We start from the raw sequence: 18007 nt of genomic DNA, 5'->3' as shown, positions 1-18007 counted from the left end.
ACAAAACCATTCAAATTTCAGGAAAAAAATGAGATATACAAAATTCAGTATTTGAGTTTGGGCCAGAAAAGATAAATACATACAGACACACACAGGTATTAACTAGGAAAAGTATTTAAAGCTCAGTGGTTTCTCAGGTGAAGTTACTCTTTTTCTGTATCTCTGAATCAGACATAGGAGGCACCTTTTTGAAGGTTACATACCAAAAAAAAAAGAAAAGTTGTAATCAATGTTTTGGCCTCATCTGTGGTTCAGATCTCCAGCAGCACAGACCCAGCTTTTGTATTTAGCAGTTCCTGAGCCTGTGGGTTTGCTTGTGCTTTGTCCTTTGTGTGCAGGGAATTACTTGCTTTAGGGGCTCAGCTGAAGGAAACTGCTGAGGTGCTGTTGATGGAGAAGGGCTGGATTTTAGGAGGCCTTTTCAGGTGAGTCTGAGTTGAAACAAGCTTCTAAATCAAAATCCTGCCTTGGCCAAGTAGTGACTTCCTGGACAGTGCAACTGCAGCTCATGAGGTGACAGATCTGGAGCAGCATGAACAGCTGAGGGCTATTCATCACAGGCAGAGTAAAACCTCAGGGACAGAGGTTAATGAGAAAAATGTATCCAAAATCATCACTGAAACAGGAATATAAAGTTTCCTGTAGTCCCACTGTAGACTGGCAACACCTTCAGGATGTCTCAGCAATAGTATCTCATGAAACTTTGCTTTCTGAAAGCAAAAACAATAAAAATGACCAATTATTCATTGAAGAAGACAGTTCTAGCAATAGGCAGTTTCCCTCTCAACACAGAAAATGCTGCTTGAAAGAAAAAAAATTTCTGCAGTGCAATATAAAGAATTTATTACAATATTACACACTAGGGAAGCTGTAAAATATTGAAGAAGAACCCACCTGTATTTCAAATGCTTCTCTACTTGATTTTAACAAAACCAGACCATAATGAATTCTGTTCATCTAGCCTAGAACAGTCATAGAAATGAGTAAGATTGTAAGATATCTGTGAAGAGTTAGGTCTTCATGGTCTTCAGAGAACAGTTACCTGTTCTACTTAAAAAAAACATCCACCATTTAGGCAGACTGCTGAAGAATCCTCCAATGGGTTGGAAAGGACCTTTTAAAGATCATCCATTCCAAGCCCTGCCTGCCATGGCAGGGACACCTTCCACTGTCCCAGCTGCTCCAAGCCCTGTCCAGCCTGGCCTGGGACACTTCAGGGATCCAGGGGCAGCCAGAGCTGCTCTGGGCACCCTGCACCAGGGCCTCACCCCCTCCCAGGGAAGAATTTCTTCCCAAAACCTGATCTAACCCTGCCCTCTGTCAGGAGGAAGCCTGTAACCCCAGACCCGTGTCCACAGTGCCTCTCCAGCTCTCCTACAGCCTCTTTAGGCACTAGAAGGGGCTCAAAGGTCTTCCCAAGAGCATTCTTTCCTCCTGGCTGGACACCTCCAATCCTCCCAGCCTATCTCCAGAACAGAGGGGCTCAAGCCCTCAGAACATTTGCTTGGCCTTGCACTTGGCCTTATTGAACTTCACAAGGTTTCCTGGACCCTGAATATGCCTAAAAACCACTCAAATATCAGAATAATGCAGTTTTCTGTGATTTTTTGCAGTAATTCTAACAAGGAGTATGAACTGACAGCTTTCACAGCTCTCAGGGTGTGCTGTGCTCTTGGCTGCTGAGACTGGAAGGCAGAGGAGTTGGATTCCCTTTCCTATTGGCTTGTCCAGAGGGAAGGAGGACATTGGCCTAAGTAGTGAATAAAGCATTTCCTCATACTGTGCTGTCCCCTGCTGCCCTTGCTTGGCCAGGGGCTGAGGGATGAGGTGTACTTCACCTGCCTGGAACCTCTCCACAGTCACTGCTCAGGGCTTTTGGAGGCCTTTGCTATTGGAAGACTCTGCAGTGCAGATTTACTGATGGTTCCATAGGCCTGGGAGTAGCTGCCCATGGATGCCCTTGGATCACCTGCAGCTTCCACGTTTGCAGTGATCTGGAACATCTTTTTACTGGGCTTCAGAAGGGGACGAACATCTTTGCTGTGACACTGGGAGCTTCTGGGATTCTGTGTGAGAAAGAAAAGCCAATAAAAGTTCACTTGGAATCAGCTTTCTGGAAGGCAAACAGGACACGAGTTTGGCTTTGGTCAGCACTATCCTCTCAGGAAACAAGCTCAGGGCACATGTAGGCTGATCTTCTCCCTCTTCTTGTCACAGAAAATTGGTCACAATTCCCTAAAATGCATTGGTCATCTGTAGATCTTCATGTGCACAATCCCATCTTGGGGAATAAATGGCTTCTCTTTCTCTCAAAACATTTTGGAATGGATTCCAAATCAGAGAGGCAGAAAAGTGGGTTGCAAATGTGCTAGTGGACATGCTTGAAAGTTCCTGACAACCTGGGCTAGTGGAATGGCAGAGGGTTGGAATGAGATGAGTTTTTAGGTCCCTTCCAACCCAAGCAGACTGTGATTCTGTGAATCTGTGGTGCCTCCTTCCATACTCTTCCTCTGTCATAAGCTTCCTCTGACCACCTCTGCAGGTGCCAGCAGTCACCAGGCAGCAGACAGCCAGCTCAGGAAGAGAAAAACCAGGAGCAAGAGGTCATTAAAGAACCCAGTGAGGGTGAGAACTTTTGCAAGGAAGCATGGCCAAGACTAGGGGAGAGGGAGGGGCAGAGAGGACAGGACTGACACCCTCACAACTCAGCAGCAGCAATCCATTAGAACCACAGAATCACTGAGACTGGAAAAGCCCTCTGAGACCACTGAGTCCACCTGCTCCCCCAGCACCACCAAAGCCACCACTACTCCATGTCCCCTAGTGCCACACCTGTGTGGCTGTTAAATCCCCCAGGGATGGATGGATGGATGGATGGATGGATAGACAGACAGACAGACAGACAGACACTGCCCTGGGGCAGTGTGTGCCAGGGCTGCACAGCCCTTTGCAGGTGGTTTTTTCCAATATCCAGCCTGAACCTCTCCTGGAACCACTTGAGGCCATTTGCTCTCATCCTGTCACTTGTTTCCTGAGACCAGATCCCCCGCTGGCTGCACACTCCTGTCAGGGAGTGACAAGATCCTCCCTGAGCCTCCTTTTCTCCACAGCTACTGCTGCTGCTCCAGACCCTCCCCCAGCTCTGCTCCCTTCTCTGGACACTGTCCAGCTCCTCAATGGGGCCCCTCCTTTCTTCCTGTGAAGAGCCCACACTTGCCCCCAGGACTGGAGGTGCCTCAACAGGGTCCAGCTTAGGGGACAGGTACTGCCCTGGACATCTGGCCATACCTGGGCTGGTACAAGCCAGGTGCCACTGGCCTCCTGCCCACCTGGGCACACCTGGGCTTGTGTTCAGCTGCTTTCATACAGCAGGTGACCTTTTCCAGCTTTTCAGCCACGCTCCCTGGAGTACTACATGGAATTGCTGTGACCCAGATTACCACAAGTAAGGACTAGAAGTTAAGCTACTCACATTGTAAAGATTCTGCACAGTCGTAGGAGAGAGTCGAGTGTCTGGCCTTGTGATTTGTCTCCCTAGTTTCTCACTGTTGGAGATTCTGAACTGTTGAGGTGGTGCAGAACAGTTCCTGATCCCAGCACCAGGATTTGCATTTCCTGCAGAAGGAAAAACACGAGATAAAGTAGGAAAATCAGAAGAACACATTGTCTGAGGCAGCGACAGTCCCATACTCAACACTCATTCAACAACTGTTTTGTTCTTATGTAATTTCCCTCCCACACTTTCAGCCCCTCATTTTACCATGCAAATTCCCTCCATTTATTTTACAGCACTCATTGTCTCTTGCCCACAATGCCCCAGGTGTGTTTCACCCCAGTGTAGGAGGGTGGTACCTACTCTGCACAGTGGTGTGTGTGATAGGGTTGTACATCATGACACTGATCTGTGGTCTCTGACACACAGCTCTGGCCAAATCCTTGCTCTGGCTGGCTCCTGCTGGCTGCAGCCCAGCTGTGGCTCCAGCATGCACCTGTGAAGGGTTTACAAGAGGGGGTGCTGATTCCTGCTGGTCTTTCCTGGTGGCTACAGTCACTGAGCTGAAACCTGGGAGAAGTGTGCTGGATTCAGACTGGCTCAGCTGAATGTTTTCTCTCTGCCCTTGCTCCTTTGGAAGGCTCTTTGACTTCTTTTCAAGGATCATCTGCAGAACAGAAAAGCTCATTAGACTTAATACTGCAATACAGCAGGAAAATGCAACATCCAAACAAAGAGGAATACTTATACATATCTGCAATTTATTTTACAGGGTAAGTAACAAGTATAATTTTGGAACTAGATGATCTTTAAGGGACCTTTCAACCCAAACCATTCTGTGAATCTTTCTCAGACATCATGCTTCAGAGATTTTTCTTTGCCCTGTGGGAATTTGACATGTAAAGGTCTCTCAAAGATTACAACAGTGTGGAACTGGCTGATCAAACACCAAGGTGTAACTGTGCCAGCAGGCATGGGAAGCCCAGGGGAACACAAAGACAAGACAATAACAGAGTTTAAGTGTGTGCATGAATGGCAGGTAACCTGAAGGATTAGGATTTGAGAAAATAGGATGAAAGTACCTCATATAATTTATTTCTATATTCTGCCACAGACAGCAGGACATCATCACCCAAAGGAAGGATCACATCAAAATCCAAGGAAGGCTCCCTGGAAGGACAGTGGAATCTGAGGAAATGAGAACACGTCATGTAACTCACTGACTGGAAACAGATGATTAAAATTTAAACAGGACTGTTAAACAGTCTCATGTAAATAGGGTTGGAGAAAAAAAAAGAATTAGCTTTGCCATTTTTTCTGTAATGCATTTAAAGAAAATCTGTGCTACGAGCAGGTCTGTAATGTCTCAGAAGACACCAGGGGAAGCTGCATACTGGTGTCACTCACCTGCTCACATAAGGATGCTGCAGAGCCTCCTCTGCTGTGAGCCTCTTGTCAGGGTTAAATACCAGAAGTTTCTTCAGCAGATCCAAGGCAGGCAGTGGAGTAGAGGATGGGAAAATCTCCTCAAATGCCACTCGCTGCCTAGAAGCCAGAAAAAATGATACAAGGCTCAGTGTCTAATTCCCAGTGAAGGCAGGAGTGACACTTCCAGAATCACATCAAGGTGACACCAGATACAAGTTCACTCACAAAGTCATAATCACTGAATCCTAGAATGGTCTGCCTGGGAAGGGACTTTAAAGCTCATCACCTTCCAGCCCCATGATCCCACAAATCTAGACCTAAGATTAAAGAAACATACTTCTCTGTAATTTACAGAGAAGATAAAATTTAAAATCTGGTTTTGAATTTTGAAATCCTAACTATAATTGTGAACATAATGAAGAAGAAAGTACCTTGAAAAAAATCAGTTTTAAGCACCAAATCTTACATTTAAAATCATTTTTATTTAAGGAGACAACTTAGAGCCCTCTCCAGTGCCTTAGGAGGCTCAAGGACAGCTGGAAAGGGACTCTGGACAAGGGTCTGGAGTGACAGCACAAGTGGGGAGGATTCCCACTGCCAGAAAGCAGGAAGAGATGGGGTATTCTGAAGAAATTCCAGCTTGTGAGGATACTGAGGGACTGGAATGGATTCCTGGAGAAGCTGTGGCTGCCCCATCCCTGGAAGGCCAGGTTGGATGGGGCTTGGAGCAACCTGGTCTGGTGAAAGAGGTCCCTGTCCATGTCAGGGGGTGGAATGAGATGATCTTTAAAATCCCTTCCCACTCAAACTATTCTGTGGTTCCATGACTCCATGGTCCTACATTAGATGATCTGAGACACACAAACACCTCAAGCTTACCTGGAACTCATGTGGTTAATAACTGAGGCCTTGTACTCTGACTGCAGAGCCAAAATATCTGCAATAATCAAAAAGATACTGTTACTGCCAAGAGGAGGATTAGCAGAGCTACACACTTTAGGAAGGAAATATTTAATACTAACATAGGAAATTGTCCTCATAGAACTCAGTTGGAGATCTATGGAAGGGAGATGGAATATTTACTGATTAATTTTCTAAGCTGATTTTTGAGTTCCTACTTATTAATCACACACTTCATAAACTTGCATTCTCATAGTAACAGATGCAGAAGCACCACGATATCTGAATTTCTTATTTTCCTCTAACACTACCACTGAGGATGAAGATTTCAATTTCTCTGGAAAGGTACCAGAATGAATGAGAGATACCTTCTTCCCTGACCCAGCCAGGCTGATTTCTTCCACTCCTGGCCCCTCCTCTAGACACCTTTCCCTAGGCAGCAGAGTCCTACCTTCTGGGGATGGAGCAGGGATGACCCTCAGGATCTGCTCTATCTGATTCATTGTTGATGTTCCAGGAAAAAGGGGCTTTCCAAGCAGCATCTCTCCAAGAATACAGCCAATGCTCCACATGTCTACACCTTTAGTGTAACTACAGACAGGCACAGAACACAGGCAGGATTAAATCAAGCAAATATTTTTCTTTTGTACCTGGTATTCACATCACCTACATTGATTTATTTGCTACAAAGCATGCTTGGTGACTTCTCAAATATAAATGCTCACAGGTATAAATTGAATAACATTTGCCAATCATCAGATTGGCAAGCATGAAACAGAAAGGAGATTTATCCTACTTGAAGTCAAGTCTAAGAAACCATACAAGAAAGTATATTACAGGGAAATGCCATAAAAAAGTAATATATTAAAGGAAATGCCAGAACAAGGTATTATATCCTTTTCATATCATCAACAATGAAGATACACATTGTTCTTTGGAAACAACTGACTTTGGTCATAATGCACATGCAAAGCAGTTACAATTACTTAAGAATTACATTTTTAAGCAAAGTAAATGCCAAATAGTGGGAATAGGACAGTCTGCAAAACATCCACATTTAAAATTCGGGATACTAGCCAGCATCAATTTATTTACTTTTCTGGCTTTTAATATTTATTTTATTAATTAAAAAACCACAAAAAAAACTGCTAAGCTTGACTAACAGGCAGCTGGTTTAGCATTTGATTAGGGAGTATTTTGCGAAGGTCTATAAAAAACACTGCTTCAATTTGGAAAAGAGGACTTATGTTCTCAAGCAGATTTTGTAAAGTTGTGGGCTTAAGGGGGAAGAAATAAGTCTAGTGGGAGAAAGGGTGACAAACATGCTGATGCATGTGCATTGATACCATGAGAACACAGGAAGGACATGTACATGTTCACAGGAGGCTTTTATTCCACAGAAATGTAACTGTGCATTAAAAAAACAGAGTGATGCCACCACTCTGTGTGTGACACCAGTGCACAGGCTGCAGGGAGCAGGGAGCAGGCAGCAGGGAGCAGGGCAGGCTGGCTCTCAGCAGTGCCCAGGCAGCAGGGAGCAGTGCCCAGGCAGCAGGCTGCAGGCAGCAGGCAGCAGGGAGCAGGGCAGGCTGGCTCTCAGCAGTGCACAGGCTGCAGGGAGCAGGGAGCAGGCAGCAGGGAGCAGGCTGCAGGGAGCAGGGAGCAGTGCCCAGGCAGCAGGCAGCAGGGCGGGCTGGCTGCTCACCAGTGCACAGGCTGCAGGGAGCAGGGAGCAGGCTGCAGGGAGCAGGGCAGGCTGGCTGCTCACCAGTGCACAGGCTGCAGGGAGCAGGGAGCAGGCTGCAGGGAGCAGGGCAGGCTGGCTGCTCACCAGTGCACAGGCTGCAGGGAGCAGGGAGCAGGCAGCAGGCTGCAGGGAGCAGGCTGCAGGGAGCAGGGAGCAGTGCCCAGGCAGCAGGTAGCAGGCAGCAGGGCAGGCTGGCTGCTCACCAGTGCACAGGCAGCAGGCAGCAGGGAGCAGGCTGCAGGGAGCAGGGCAGGCTGGCTGCTCAGCAGTGCACAGGCTGCAGGGAGCAGGGAGCAGGCTGCAGGGAGCAGGGCAGGCTGGCTGCTCAGCAGTGCACAGGCTGCAGGCAGCAGGGAGCAGGCTGCAGGGAGCAGGGCAGGCTGGCTGCTCAGCAGTGCACAGGCTGCAGGGAGCAGGGAGCAGGCTGCAGGGAGCAGGGCAGGCTGGCTGCTCAGCAGTGCACAGGCTGCAGGCAGCAGGGAGCAGGCTGCAGGGAGCAGGGCAGGCTGGCTGCTCAGCAGTGCACAGGCAGCAGGCAGCAGGGAGCAGGCTGCAGGGAGCAGGGCAGGCTGGCTGCTCAGCAGTGCACAGGCAGCAGGCAGCAGGGAGCAGGCTGCAGGGAGCAGGGCAGGCTGGCTCTCAGCAGTGCACAGGCAGCAGGCAGCAGGGAGCAGGCTGCAGGGAGCAGGGCAGGCTGGCTGCTCAGCAGTGCACAGGCAGCAGGCAGCAGGGAGCAGGCTGCAGGGAGCAGGGCAGGCTGGCTCTCAGCAGTGCACAGGCAGCAGGCAGCAGGGAGCAGGCTGCAGGGAGCAGGGCAGGCTGGCTGCTCAGCAGTGCACAGGCAGCAGGCAGCAGGGAGCAGGCTGCAGGGAGCAGGGCAGGCTGGCTCTCAGCAGTGCACAGGCAGCAGGCAGCAGGGAGCAGGGCGGGCTGGCTGCTCACCCACCTGCGCGAGGCCAGCAGCAGCTCGGGCGCGCGGTACCAGCGCGTGGCCACGTACTCGGTCAGCGCGGGGCTGGGCTGCTCCTGGCCCGGCTGGCACAGGGAACGGGCCAGCCCAAAGTCACACAGCTTCACACAGCACTGCCCATCCAGCAGCACGTTGGAAGGCTGCAGGGAACAGCAGGGTTCGTTAGCTTTGTACTCTCAACAGCAGAACGCTTAGCGAGGTTCTTTTACTAGTCTCCCACTTCTATCCTTCTTCATGCTTCTCCTGTGGAGACAGGCTGGGACAGGCGGGGTATTCACCCTGGAGAAAAGGCTGCAGGGGAGATCTTACAGCCCTTTCCAGTGCCTGAAGAGTGGTCAAGGGAGCTTGAGAGGGACTTTGAACCAAGGCCTGGACAGCACAAGTGGGAATGGTTTCCCACTGCCAGAGGGCAGGGTTAGATGGGATATTGGGAAGGAATTCTTCCCTGGGAGGGTGCTTTGGACTTGGCACAGGGTGGCCAGAGAAGCCCTGGCTGCCTCATCCCTGGAAATTTTTCAGGCCAGACTGGACAGGGCTTGAAGCAACTTGGGATAGTGGAAGGTGTCCCTGTCAATGGCAGGGGGTGAGAATGGATGAAGGTCCCTTCCATCCCAAATCAATCTGATTTTAGTGTTCAACAGAAAACTGGAGTGAAGGATACAGACCAGGACCAAAATGTACCTTTTGATCTCTGTGAATAACATTCCCTGAGTGGATGAACTTAGTTGCCTTCAAGAGTTGGTAAAGAATGTAACACTTGTGGATGTCTTTCAGCAAATTCCCCTTCTTAATCACAGCATGTAAATCTGTCTCTGTAAGGTACCAGTAAAATAGAGACATCAGAAAATCCCAGCAGTATCATGAACACTCATGCATATCACCACCACAGCACTCTCCAAGTGATTAAGGGTAGCTCCTCAGAGAGGCTGGGCTTGAATTGCTGCAATGCTCAGTCTCACCCATGGACTCGAAGATGAGGTAGATGTCCTTGTCATTCTCTGCTTGGATAACATCAAGCAGTTTGATGATATTTGGATGTTCCCCAAATTCCTGCACAGGGAAGAGACCCAGCTGTCAAAATCATGTGTTTTGCTTGTGCATCATAAAAAAGGACAATAACCTTTTTCAGTTTGTATTACTGTCTAGAACAAGCATTAACATGCTATTTCCTCCACTACACTTCTTCTGAAATAAAATTTTAAAAAGAATTTAAGTTTGTTCCATACCAGGAAACCAGTCTGTTAATTAAAAAAAAAAAAAATCTCTGTTAAATGAGATATTAGTTCTAACACTCCCTCTATATCATTTATAATAAAATCCAGTCCCCTTTATGCACCTCACATTTCCTACTGAACCAAAGAATATTGTGGCATGAAAACAGATCATAGCTGCCCTCAACATCCAAAAGTAAAAACCCAAACAATCAGAACATATCCATCTGAGGGCTGGCTCAGACACTCACAGGCTGCTTTGAGGAGCAGATACCTGAGCACAGGATCACTGCAGGGGGAGTCCATCCTCACATTTCTCCACACTGACAATCCTCATGGCATCATTAAGTTCATCCCTAGCTTTAACATCCCTAGCTTTTATTTCCCACTTCTGTGCAGCCAGGGACACCCTAAACACTTCACAATACTCCAACATTCTATAATGGAAAACTAGGAAAACTCACAAAACAACACATTCACCTACAGCAACCTGTGAAAACACACAAAGCAGTAATACCCAGTCAGGCCACCAGACACTTTGTTTTTGTCCTGAGAATAGTCACAAATACCCATCCAAATGATTTAAAGAAATCTTTTACCCAAAAGGGGCTATTGTTCTAGAGATGCAGCTAAATCTTGACAGTGTTAACTTGAGTCCTGTTTAGGAAGAAAAATTCCACTGTGTCACACTGCCTTGCCCTGAAACTGATAACAGAAAGTAATGACAAAATTTCAATCTGTACTAAAAAAACAACATGTTATCTTGAAAAAAAAACCTTGTCAGGGCCAGTTCTATTATTCTTTGCTCAAAGAATAATAATGCTACTAACATACTTACCAAAATGACATTCTAAAACTGGCCTCAAATGTCCCCATAGATCTACAACTACACTGAGCAGCAAACACAAAACCTGACTAGAGCAGCAGAGAATCATTCACATCCCACAGTCTAAAGCAATTTCTCAATTAGAGTAATTGAGATACATAACATAAAATCCATACAATAACAATAACCTAATCCACCAAATGACCTTGTGATAAACATCAAGATTGAACAAAGCAATCATTATTCATAGACAAACTAAGACAAACATGCAGTTATGAATAACAGTATTTTTGATATCTTTTCCTTTCTCAGCCCTCAGTCTTAAACCTCAAGGAAGAGGTTTAAAATAGGAGGGAAACTAAAATTCTTAAAGTCTATTGAGCACCAAAAGTTATGGTACAGTACAGGCTGAACAGCACATTAACTTCCCCCTCCCTGCCCTCTGCTGCCAAGTGACTCCTTCCTTCAGAAGAAGAAATATCCTTTTTTTCCCCTGCTGCTCCTCCATCCATCCATCCATCCATCCATCCATCCATCCATCCATCCATCCATCCATCCATCCATCCATCCATCCATCCATTCATCCATCCATCCATTCCAGGAGCACTGCACTTTCAGAGATTAACTAACTTAGAGGCAATTCACTTCTAAAGAATTGTTTCTATTTTTTGCTTTAAAGTTTGCAGCTTCTATTTCAGCCTTCAAGAATGACTAAAAAGTAAAACAACAAAAAAAAATCTCTTTCCTAAACTTGGCAGTCTTAGGAAATACCTCTGCCTCACTTGTGTCCTTAGAAAATCACAAGTTATACCAACATTATTCCAAAATATTGATGTTTCTACATGGTAAGTCTGAGGAGGAGTGGACAGATAAAGGGAATGCTACTGATAAGGTAAATTATATCAAAACAAGAGTAGTCTTGAGTTATTCCTTGCTGAACTTCCCTTTTTCTTTTGATTATTTTAAGTGATTAAATTGCTTACAGCATGATGGAGGAAACCAGTTTTGGAGCATAAATCCCTCTCCCACACCAGATCCTCTTCCAATCATGGCAATTTAAAATGTAAAATAAACAGTTTCAATCCACAAAGAATCAAGAAGTGACAGAAGGTGCTGATGTGCTGATGCTGCAGCAGACATTGCAAAAACTGGGGAAAGAGTAGGAAAGAGTGAAAAACAACCCCAAATGGAGAGTGTTTCATTCAGGTGGGTTCACCCTGAAAGGCTCTTTGCCAAGATAGAGCAGAAGAGAAATTAAAGATTTATCAACACTAATCAATGACTGCTACATCTTGAAACACAGTGGGTAGAAAATACTTAGACATGAGGGATAAAGCAAAATCAGAGAAGAGGGGGAACATGGACATTACCTGCAGGAACATAACCTCTCGAAATGTTCTCTAGAAATAAAGAAAAAACAGTTTACTATCACTGCAAGGGAAAGGCAGAACAGAGATGCAGCTCAATGACAAGGTTAAATCCACTCCTCTTTTGTACATGCCATAATGGACAAAGCTTGATATTTATTGCTTGCTTTTATCCAAGAATAGCTGCAGACTGTTACTGTTATCAGTTTCAGAGACAAAAATCCTGAAAATACCTATGGAAACCCACCATGTCTCAGAACACATCAGGATAATAATTTCTCACCTGAGCATCAGTTCTGTTCCTGAAAGCATCAAAAATCTTTTTAACAGCAACAGTTTCTCCTGTCTTGCGGTCAACTGCCTTCCAGACGATGCCATAGGCCTGAGGAGAAACACAGACAGGTGAGCAGTGTGCTGACACCTGCACACACCTCAGGCCTGAGGAGAAACACAGACAGGTGAGCAGTGTGCTGACACCTGCACACACCTCAGGCCTGAGGAGAAACACAGACAGGTGAGCAGTGTGCTGACACCTGCACACACCTCAGGCCTGAGGAGAACACAGACAGGTGAGCAGTGTGCTGACACCTGCACACACCTCAGGCCTGCACAGCAGCACAGACAGGTGAGCAGTGTGCTGACACCTGCACACACCTCAGGCCTGGGGAGAGCACAGACAGGTGAGCAGTGTGCTGACACCTGCACACACCTCAGGCCTGGGGAGAGCACAGACAGGTGAGCAGTGTGCTGACACCTGCACACACCTCAGGCCTGCACAGCAGCACAGACAGGTGAGCAGTGTGCTGACACCTGCACACACCTCAGGCCTGAGGAGAACACAGACAGGTGAGCAGTGTGCTGACACCTGCACACACCTCAGGCCTGCACAGCAGCACAGACAGGTGAGCAGTGTGCTGACACCTGCACACACCTCAGGCCTGAGGAGAACACAGACAGGTGAGCAGTGTGCTGACACCTGCACACACCTCAGGCATGCAGTGTATCCAGAATGTGTTCCACGATAGACTGGAAGTAGAGTGATCGAAGCTGATAGAAGAGAGAGAGATTAGGCCAGGGAGCCAGCCCACCCAGGAGACAGGCTGAGCTGGGGTTGTTCAGCCTGAAGTAGAGAATGATGCAGGGAGACTCTAGAGCTCCTTGCAGTGCCTGAAAGGGCTGCAAGAGAGCTCCAGAGGGACTTGGGACATGGGCCTGGAATGACAACATACTGGCTGGGCTTCCCACTGCCAGAGGTCAGGGTTTAGCTGGGATTTGAGAATAAATCCTTCCCTGGAGGGTGGTGAGGCCCTGGCACCGGGTGCCCCAAGAAGCTGTGGCTGCCCCTTTGCTAGAAGTGTCCAAGGCCAGGTTGGATGGGGCCTGGAGCAATCTGAGTTAGTGTAAGGTGTGTAAGCCCATGGCAGGGGCTGGGAATGGGCAGGCTTTAAAGTTTCTTCCAAGCCAGACTGTTCTGTGGTTCCATGACTCTGTAGGGAGAGCAGCCCTGAGGAGAAGGATTTGGGAGTGCTGGTGGACAAAAGCCTGGAAATGAGCTGACAACATGCACTAGCAACCCAGCCAGCCACCCATGTCCTGGGATGCATCAAAAGAAGGGCAATCAGGGCATCAGGCCCAGCTAATTTGAGGCTGTGACAGGCAGGTCCTGCCTGACCAGCCTGATCTCCCTGGAAAGGCTTCATCCATGTTCCCTATTCTCACTTGTGGAACAGATGCAGTTTTTTTATTTTAGGCCATAGATTAGAATCTTGACTTTCCACAGTCTAGGAGTTGCTTTACCTTTGCACCAAGGAATCATTCCTGTGGGCAGCTATGCTGAAAGGATAGTGCAGGAAGGAATCTTTCCCAATCACTTGCAGCTGTACTGATTACCAAGGACTGGAAACATCTGTGTCTGGCCAATCAGTCTGGCGGATGGGGTTAGCTGGCCACTAGTTACAGGCACTTGCAGGCACCCGGAGGTGTAGCTTGAGACTCAGGGTCTGCTGGAGTAAGAGGAGACTGCTGGCTGTGCTGTGAGGAGTTAGGGGACATGTGGTCAAAGGGACAGATACGGTGAGAAGATGCTGTGTGAGGGACAGTCAGAGTTAGGGGGCTGGGAAAGGGACGGCTGGGGCCTAGCCAGTCATGCAGAGTGACAGGAGTCAGAGCTGTGTGGAACTGCTTGTTAGACAAGGAATCAGTACTGTGTGAAGCTGCCTATGAAAGAAAAGGAGTCAGAGTTACCCAGAGAGGCCTATGAAAGAAGGAGTCAGATTTGTGAGGACAGAAGCTCATTGAGAGAAGGTGTGTAAGTTTGCTACTAAAGGGCTGGTGGAGATAGCAGCCGTGTCTGTCTCGATATAACTGCAACAACACACAACATTCTACCCAGGGATGCCCATTTAACGTATATTTAATGCATAATACTTGTACTAAGCAAAAGAGCTGCAAAGTATGATTCTAGTGATTAAATACCTGTGTAAGGACATCAGGGCAGGCTTCCCAGTAACATGTGTGGTCCTGGAGAAGCAGGGAGCTTTGCCAGGCATCAGGCAGTACAGACAGCTGTACAAGTACCTCAGGTAAGTGCCACAGTACTACCCTGCTGGCAATTAGGAAACAGCCTCGAGTTGTGCCAGGGAGCTTCAGGTTGGATATTCTGAAAACACCCCTCTGCAAAGGACTGACACAGACTGCCCGGGGGGATTTAACAGCCACTGGATGTGGCACCTGCAGACTAGTGAGGGCTTTGCCATTGCTGGGGGACTGGTTGGACTGACAGGCTCGGGGGGCTTTTCCACCTCAGTGATTCTTGATTCCGTGAACACAATGAGGGAAATACTTAAATACGTGTACCAACGCAACTAAACGATAGCAAAGAGCTGCCAGAATAGAAAAGCAGATAACTTGGGAGGATTTCGAGACTGAGGAGACAGATTACTGGCTCACATATAAAAGTACATTTTATGGAGAAGATACGACCTGATGCAGCATGATCTGAAGTGATGGGGTTACAGTAAATGTAGAAGGGTATGGCAGGCACAGAGATAAGGTGCTGTGAGACTCAGATCCATTTTACTATTTCCTTTTGAGCTCTTGCAGTCCCCCGGAGTTCCTCTGGGTCACCTGGAGCCGCCACCGGGCCCTGAGCGACAAAGTTCCTAAGGGGGGCCTGAAGTCCCAAACTCCGCCTCAGGTTCCGCGGGCCGCCTAGAGCTCTCCCGGTGCCATGAACGACAAACGGCCCCCTGAGCTCGATCAGGCCACCCCGGCAGGCACTCACCCCCTTGCCCAGGCGCTTCTTGATCTCATATTTGCGGCACACGAGCGGCTCCACCTCGGGCGGGCTCATGGCGGCGCCTCCCTGTCGACATCCGCTGCCATGGAAACGGCCGCGCATGCGCACATCGCCGGGCGCTGAGGGAGGGGCGGGGCTGGGGGCGGAGCCCTGGGGCGGGGACAGGGGGGATGGCGGCAACAGAGACACGGCAGCGTTGGATGGACTGGGCAGCAATCCACAGGGACAATGGTGCCCCCGGACACACGGCAGCATTGGATGGACTGGGCAGCAATCCACAGGGACAATAGTGCCCACGGACACACAGCAGCGTTGGATGGACTGGGCAGCAATCCACAGGGACAATAGTGCCCACGGACACACAGCAGCGTTGGATGGACTGGGCATCAATCCACAGGGACAATAGTGCCCACGGACACACAGCAGCGTTGGATGGACTGCCAGGAAAACCCTTCCCTGCAGGGTTGGGCCTGTTCACACCTGTTGGTTCAGTCTCTCCTCGTGGAGAGGAGGTCGGTGCTAATTTACACTTCTGTTATCTTTTTCCTGTCACTACGTGATTTGAGTCTCATCCATTGAATAATACACACAACTGCACGAAAATATTAAGTAAGTAATTCTCAGACATTAACACTGAAAGCTTTTCCATGAGAATCTTGAGTGTTTGTCTTCTGCAAACACTTCAGTTGCTTATGGTTGCACATTGCTTTTACAGACTCCAGATAAAATTTCTGTTCTCCATTAGTATTAATAATTACCAAAACTCACACAGATTTAGCTGGCAATCAAGGTAAAAGCAGTCAAAACACTTCTCAAAAGTAGAAAACTGTTCAAGTCTGCACTGTCCTACTTGACTGAAAGAACACCTTACTTAAATAACAGCATGGATTTATGTAGAAAGTGAACTAGTACTAGTTCATTTTTAATTTAACATGCTGAGTGAGTTAGGACATTAGGATGCAGTGTCAAGCTAAGTCTATTCTGTGAACTGCAAAGTAAACTCAAGTTCACCTTGAGAAGAATGGAAAAATAAAAAGTCTTAATCAAAAGCTTCAGCAAATCTTAGGATGAAAACAGTATTGTAGTGCTGCTACTTGGTGTTGGACAAAGGGACAGCAGAGAAAACCAGCTGTGACTAAGATTTGTATGTGTTTTCAGAGGAGCCAAACACATCAGTTTTATGCCCACTGCATAACCCTGCCATGTTCTGTGTTTTGTAGAAAGTGCTAATTGCAAAAAGTAGTATTTAAAGGACTTCCTAGCCACCTGCAGGGCTTTTTGATAAAAAGAAGTCAAATGGAGGAACTTTGGAGCATAGTTACTTACAAATAATTGTTCTGTTGAAGAAGGAAATATAGGGAGATGGGAGTTCATGCCTTATTTTGAGGGTGATGTTGGCAATAATAAGAGAAGTCTCTTAAGCACAATGCTCTGTTTTTGAAAATGCGTACTTTGTGGACCTGAACAAAAAGTGGGGACAGAAAATTCTGAGGTACAAGTTTAGCTGTGTTTCAAATTGTTTTCTCTGTAAAGAAACACTATAAACACAGACTGGAGCAGACTGCTTTCTGTGCACTGTTTGAAAGGAGCTTGGAGGATTGGATTCAACCGAAAATCTCAACTGGAAAGAACTTAATATGAAGCAAGCATTACAGAGTTTGTGCTTGCTGTAGTACAGGACTAACCAAATACCTGCCAGAAGTCTTTGAGAAACGGCTTAGCCGTGTTCTAGGAACAAGGGGCTTAGGAAGATGGCTTTGCTCTTCTCCTGTCTAACTGGTGGGAGGGACTGAAGCTCTGAGGAGTTCTCAATGCTTTCTCTGGACTGCACAGAGAAGTCTGTAAGGTCAGCTCAGCTGAAGAAAGCACGGGTTTGCCCGCGGGCAGGCACCCAGACAGGAGCGCTTTCATTTTGCAAATGGCTTCAATTTGGATTGTAGGTGCAGTGCAAGTAATTGAACTGCTAAGTGTTCTATTTCAGTTTCGTAAGAACGAACGGCATTTACCCTCACTTCTAGGGATTTCTTCACAGAAACTGTTTTTGATCTAACTGTAGGGAACGTGATCCAAAGCTTTATTTCCTGCAGAAGTGTTTTCTCATTTGAATCCCACTACTATCCCACTCTCTGAGCTGCATGTTATTTTTGATGTCTTGGTGTTGGCAGCAGTTCCCACGTTGTCTCATCAGGGTAAAAAGGCACCTTGCACTCTACTGTGCACCATTCCAGAGGTCTGGTTGTGACATTGTGTTCCTTTTGGACATGCCTTGAACATGGATGAAAGGCAAAGGATGATGCAATAAAAACAAATTTCTTGAAGGAGTCTTAAGTGAAAGTATGAATATTCATAAAAGACTAGGAGAGAAGTCACAGTAGTTTCTTCCACAAGTTTTCATTTGAAGGTGATAAACTTGAAGACCAGCAATACCTGAAACTGTATCTGCAACAGCTGCAAGTGAGGGATGCAGGATTTAAATTTTGGATATAAATAACATGCTGATGTTAAAAATGAATGTTAGGAGATCAGAATGTATACATGCCACAGTAAGTGTTATACCAGAGTTAGATCACAGGAATACAATTGCTTTTGCTTTACAATGAATTATACAACATTACAATCATACAAATGCCTGCACCGTCAGACTTGAAATGTGTTTTGGGTTTGGACAGTCTGTTTTGATGCTGCCATTTCAAATCCTTAAGTTTTGTTCTCATGTGAAAACAAGAAAGTGAAAAGAGGATAGACTATTTAAAACAGCACAGATAGT

The 18007-nt window shown here is 47.0% G+C and overlaps 1 protein-coding gene across 4 annotated transcripts; it reads right to left on the bottom strand.

Moving 5' to 3' along the window:
• Positions 1 to 98: 98 nt before the first annotated feature.
• MAPK15 (mitogen-activated protein kinase 15) lies at positions 99 to 15365 on the bottom strand. Of its 4 annotated transcripts, none has more exons than XM_079301838.1 (14): positions 15226 to 15333; positions 12226 to 12324; positions 11946 to 11975; positions 9498 to 9588; positions 9220 to 9350; positions 8515 to 8678; positions 6273 to 6412; positions 5801 to 5858; positions 4901 to 5038; positions 4576 to 4681; positions 3857 to 4160; positions 3473 to 3615; positions 1839 to 2066; positions 99 to 710 (listed from the first exon to the last, which is right to left on the bottom strand). In XM_079301838.1, exons 1-13 carry the CDS (start codon positions 15292 to 15294, stop codon positions 1860 to 1862), a joined length of 1680 nt encoding a protein of 559 aa, XP_079157964.1. In that variant the 5' UTR covers positions 15295 to 15333; the 3' UTR covers positions 99 to 710; positions 1839 to 1859. The 4 variants fall into 4 exon arrangements, with proteins under 4 accessions (XP_079157964.1, XP_079157965.1, XP_079157963.1 ...); XM_079301839.1 differs by lacking the exon at positions 99 to 710 and adding an exon at positions 731 to 962; XM_079301837.1 differs by lacking the exon at positions 99 to 710 and having other exon boundaries at positions 1235 to 2066; positions 15226 to 15365.
• Positions 15366 to 18007: the final 2642 nt, after the last annotated feature.

The sequence above is a fragment of the Erithacus rubecula genome (genome assembly GCF_903797595.1).
Source record: "Erithacus rubecula genome assembly, chromosome: 3".
In the NCBI taxonomy this organism is placed as follows: domain Eukaryota; kingdom Metazoa; phylum Chordata; class Aves; order Passeriformes; family Muscicapidae; genus Erithacus; species Erithacus rubecula.
This window is presented reverse-complemented; position numbering and strand designations above follow the sequence as displayed.

Coding starts and splice junctions, on each gene's coding strand:
- MAPK15 (XM_079301837.1), bottom strand. CDS start 15,342: ATGCGCGGCCGTTTCCATGGCAGCGGATGTCGACAGGGAGGCGCCGCC. Junction 12,325..15,225: donor AGAAGCGCCTGGGCAAGGGG/GTGAGTGCCTGC, acceptor GTTTCTCCTCAG/GCCTATGGCATCGTCTGGAA. Junction 3,616..3,856: donor CACACACACCACTGTGCAGA/GTAGGTACCACC, acceptor TTCCTTCTGCAG/GAAATGCAAATCCTGGTGCT.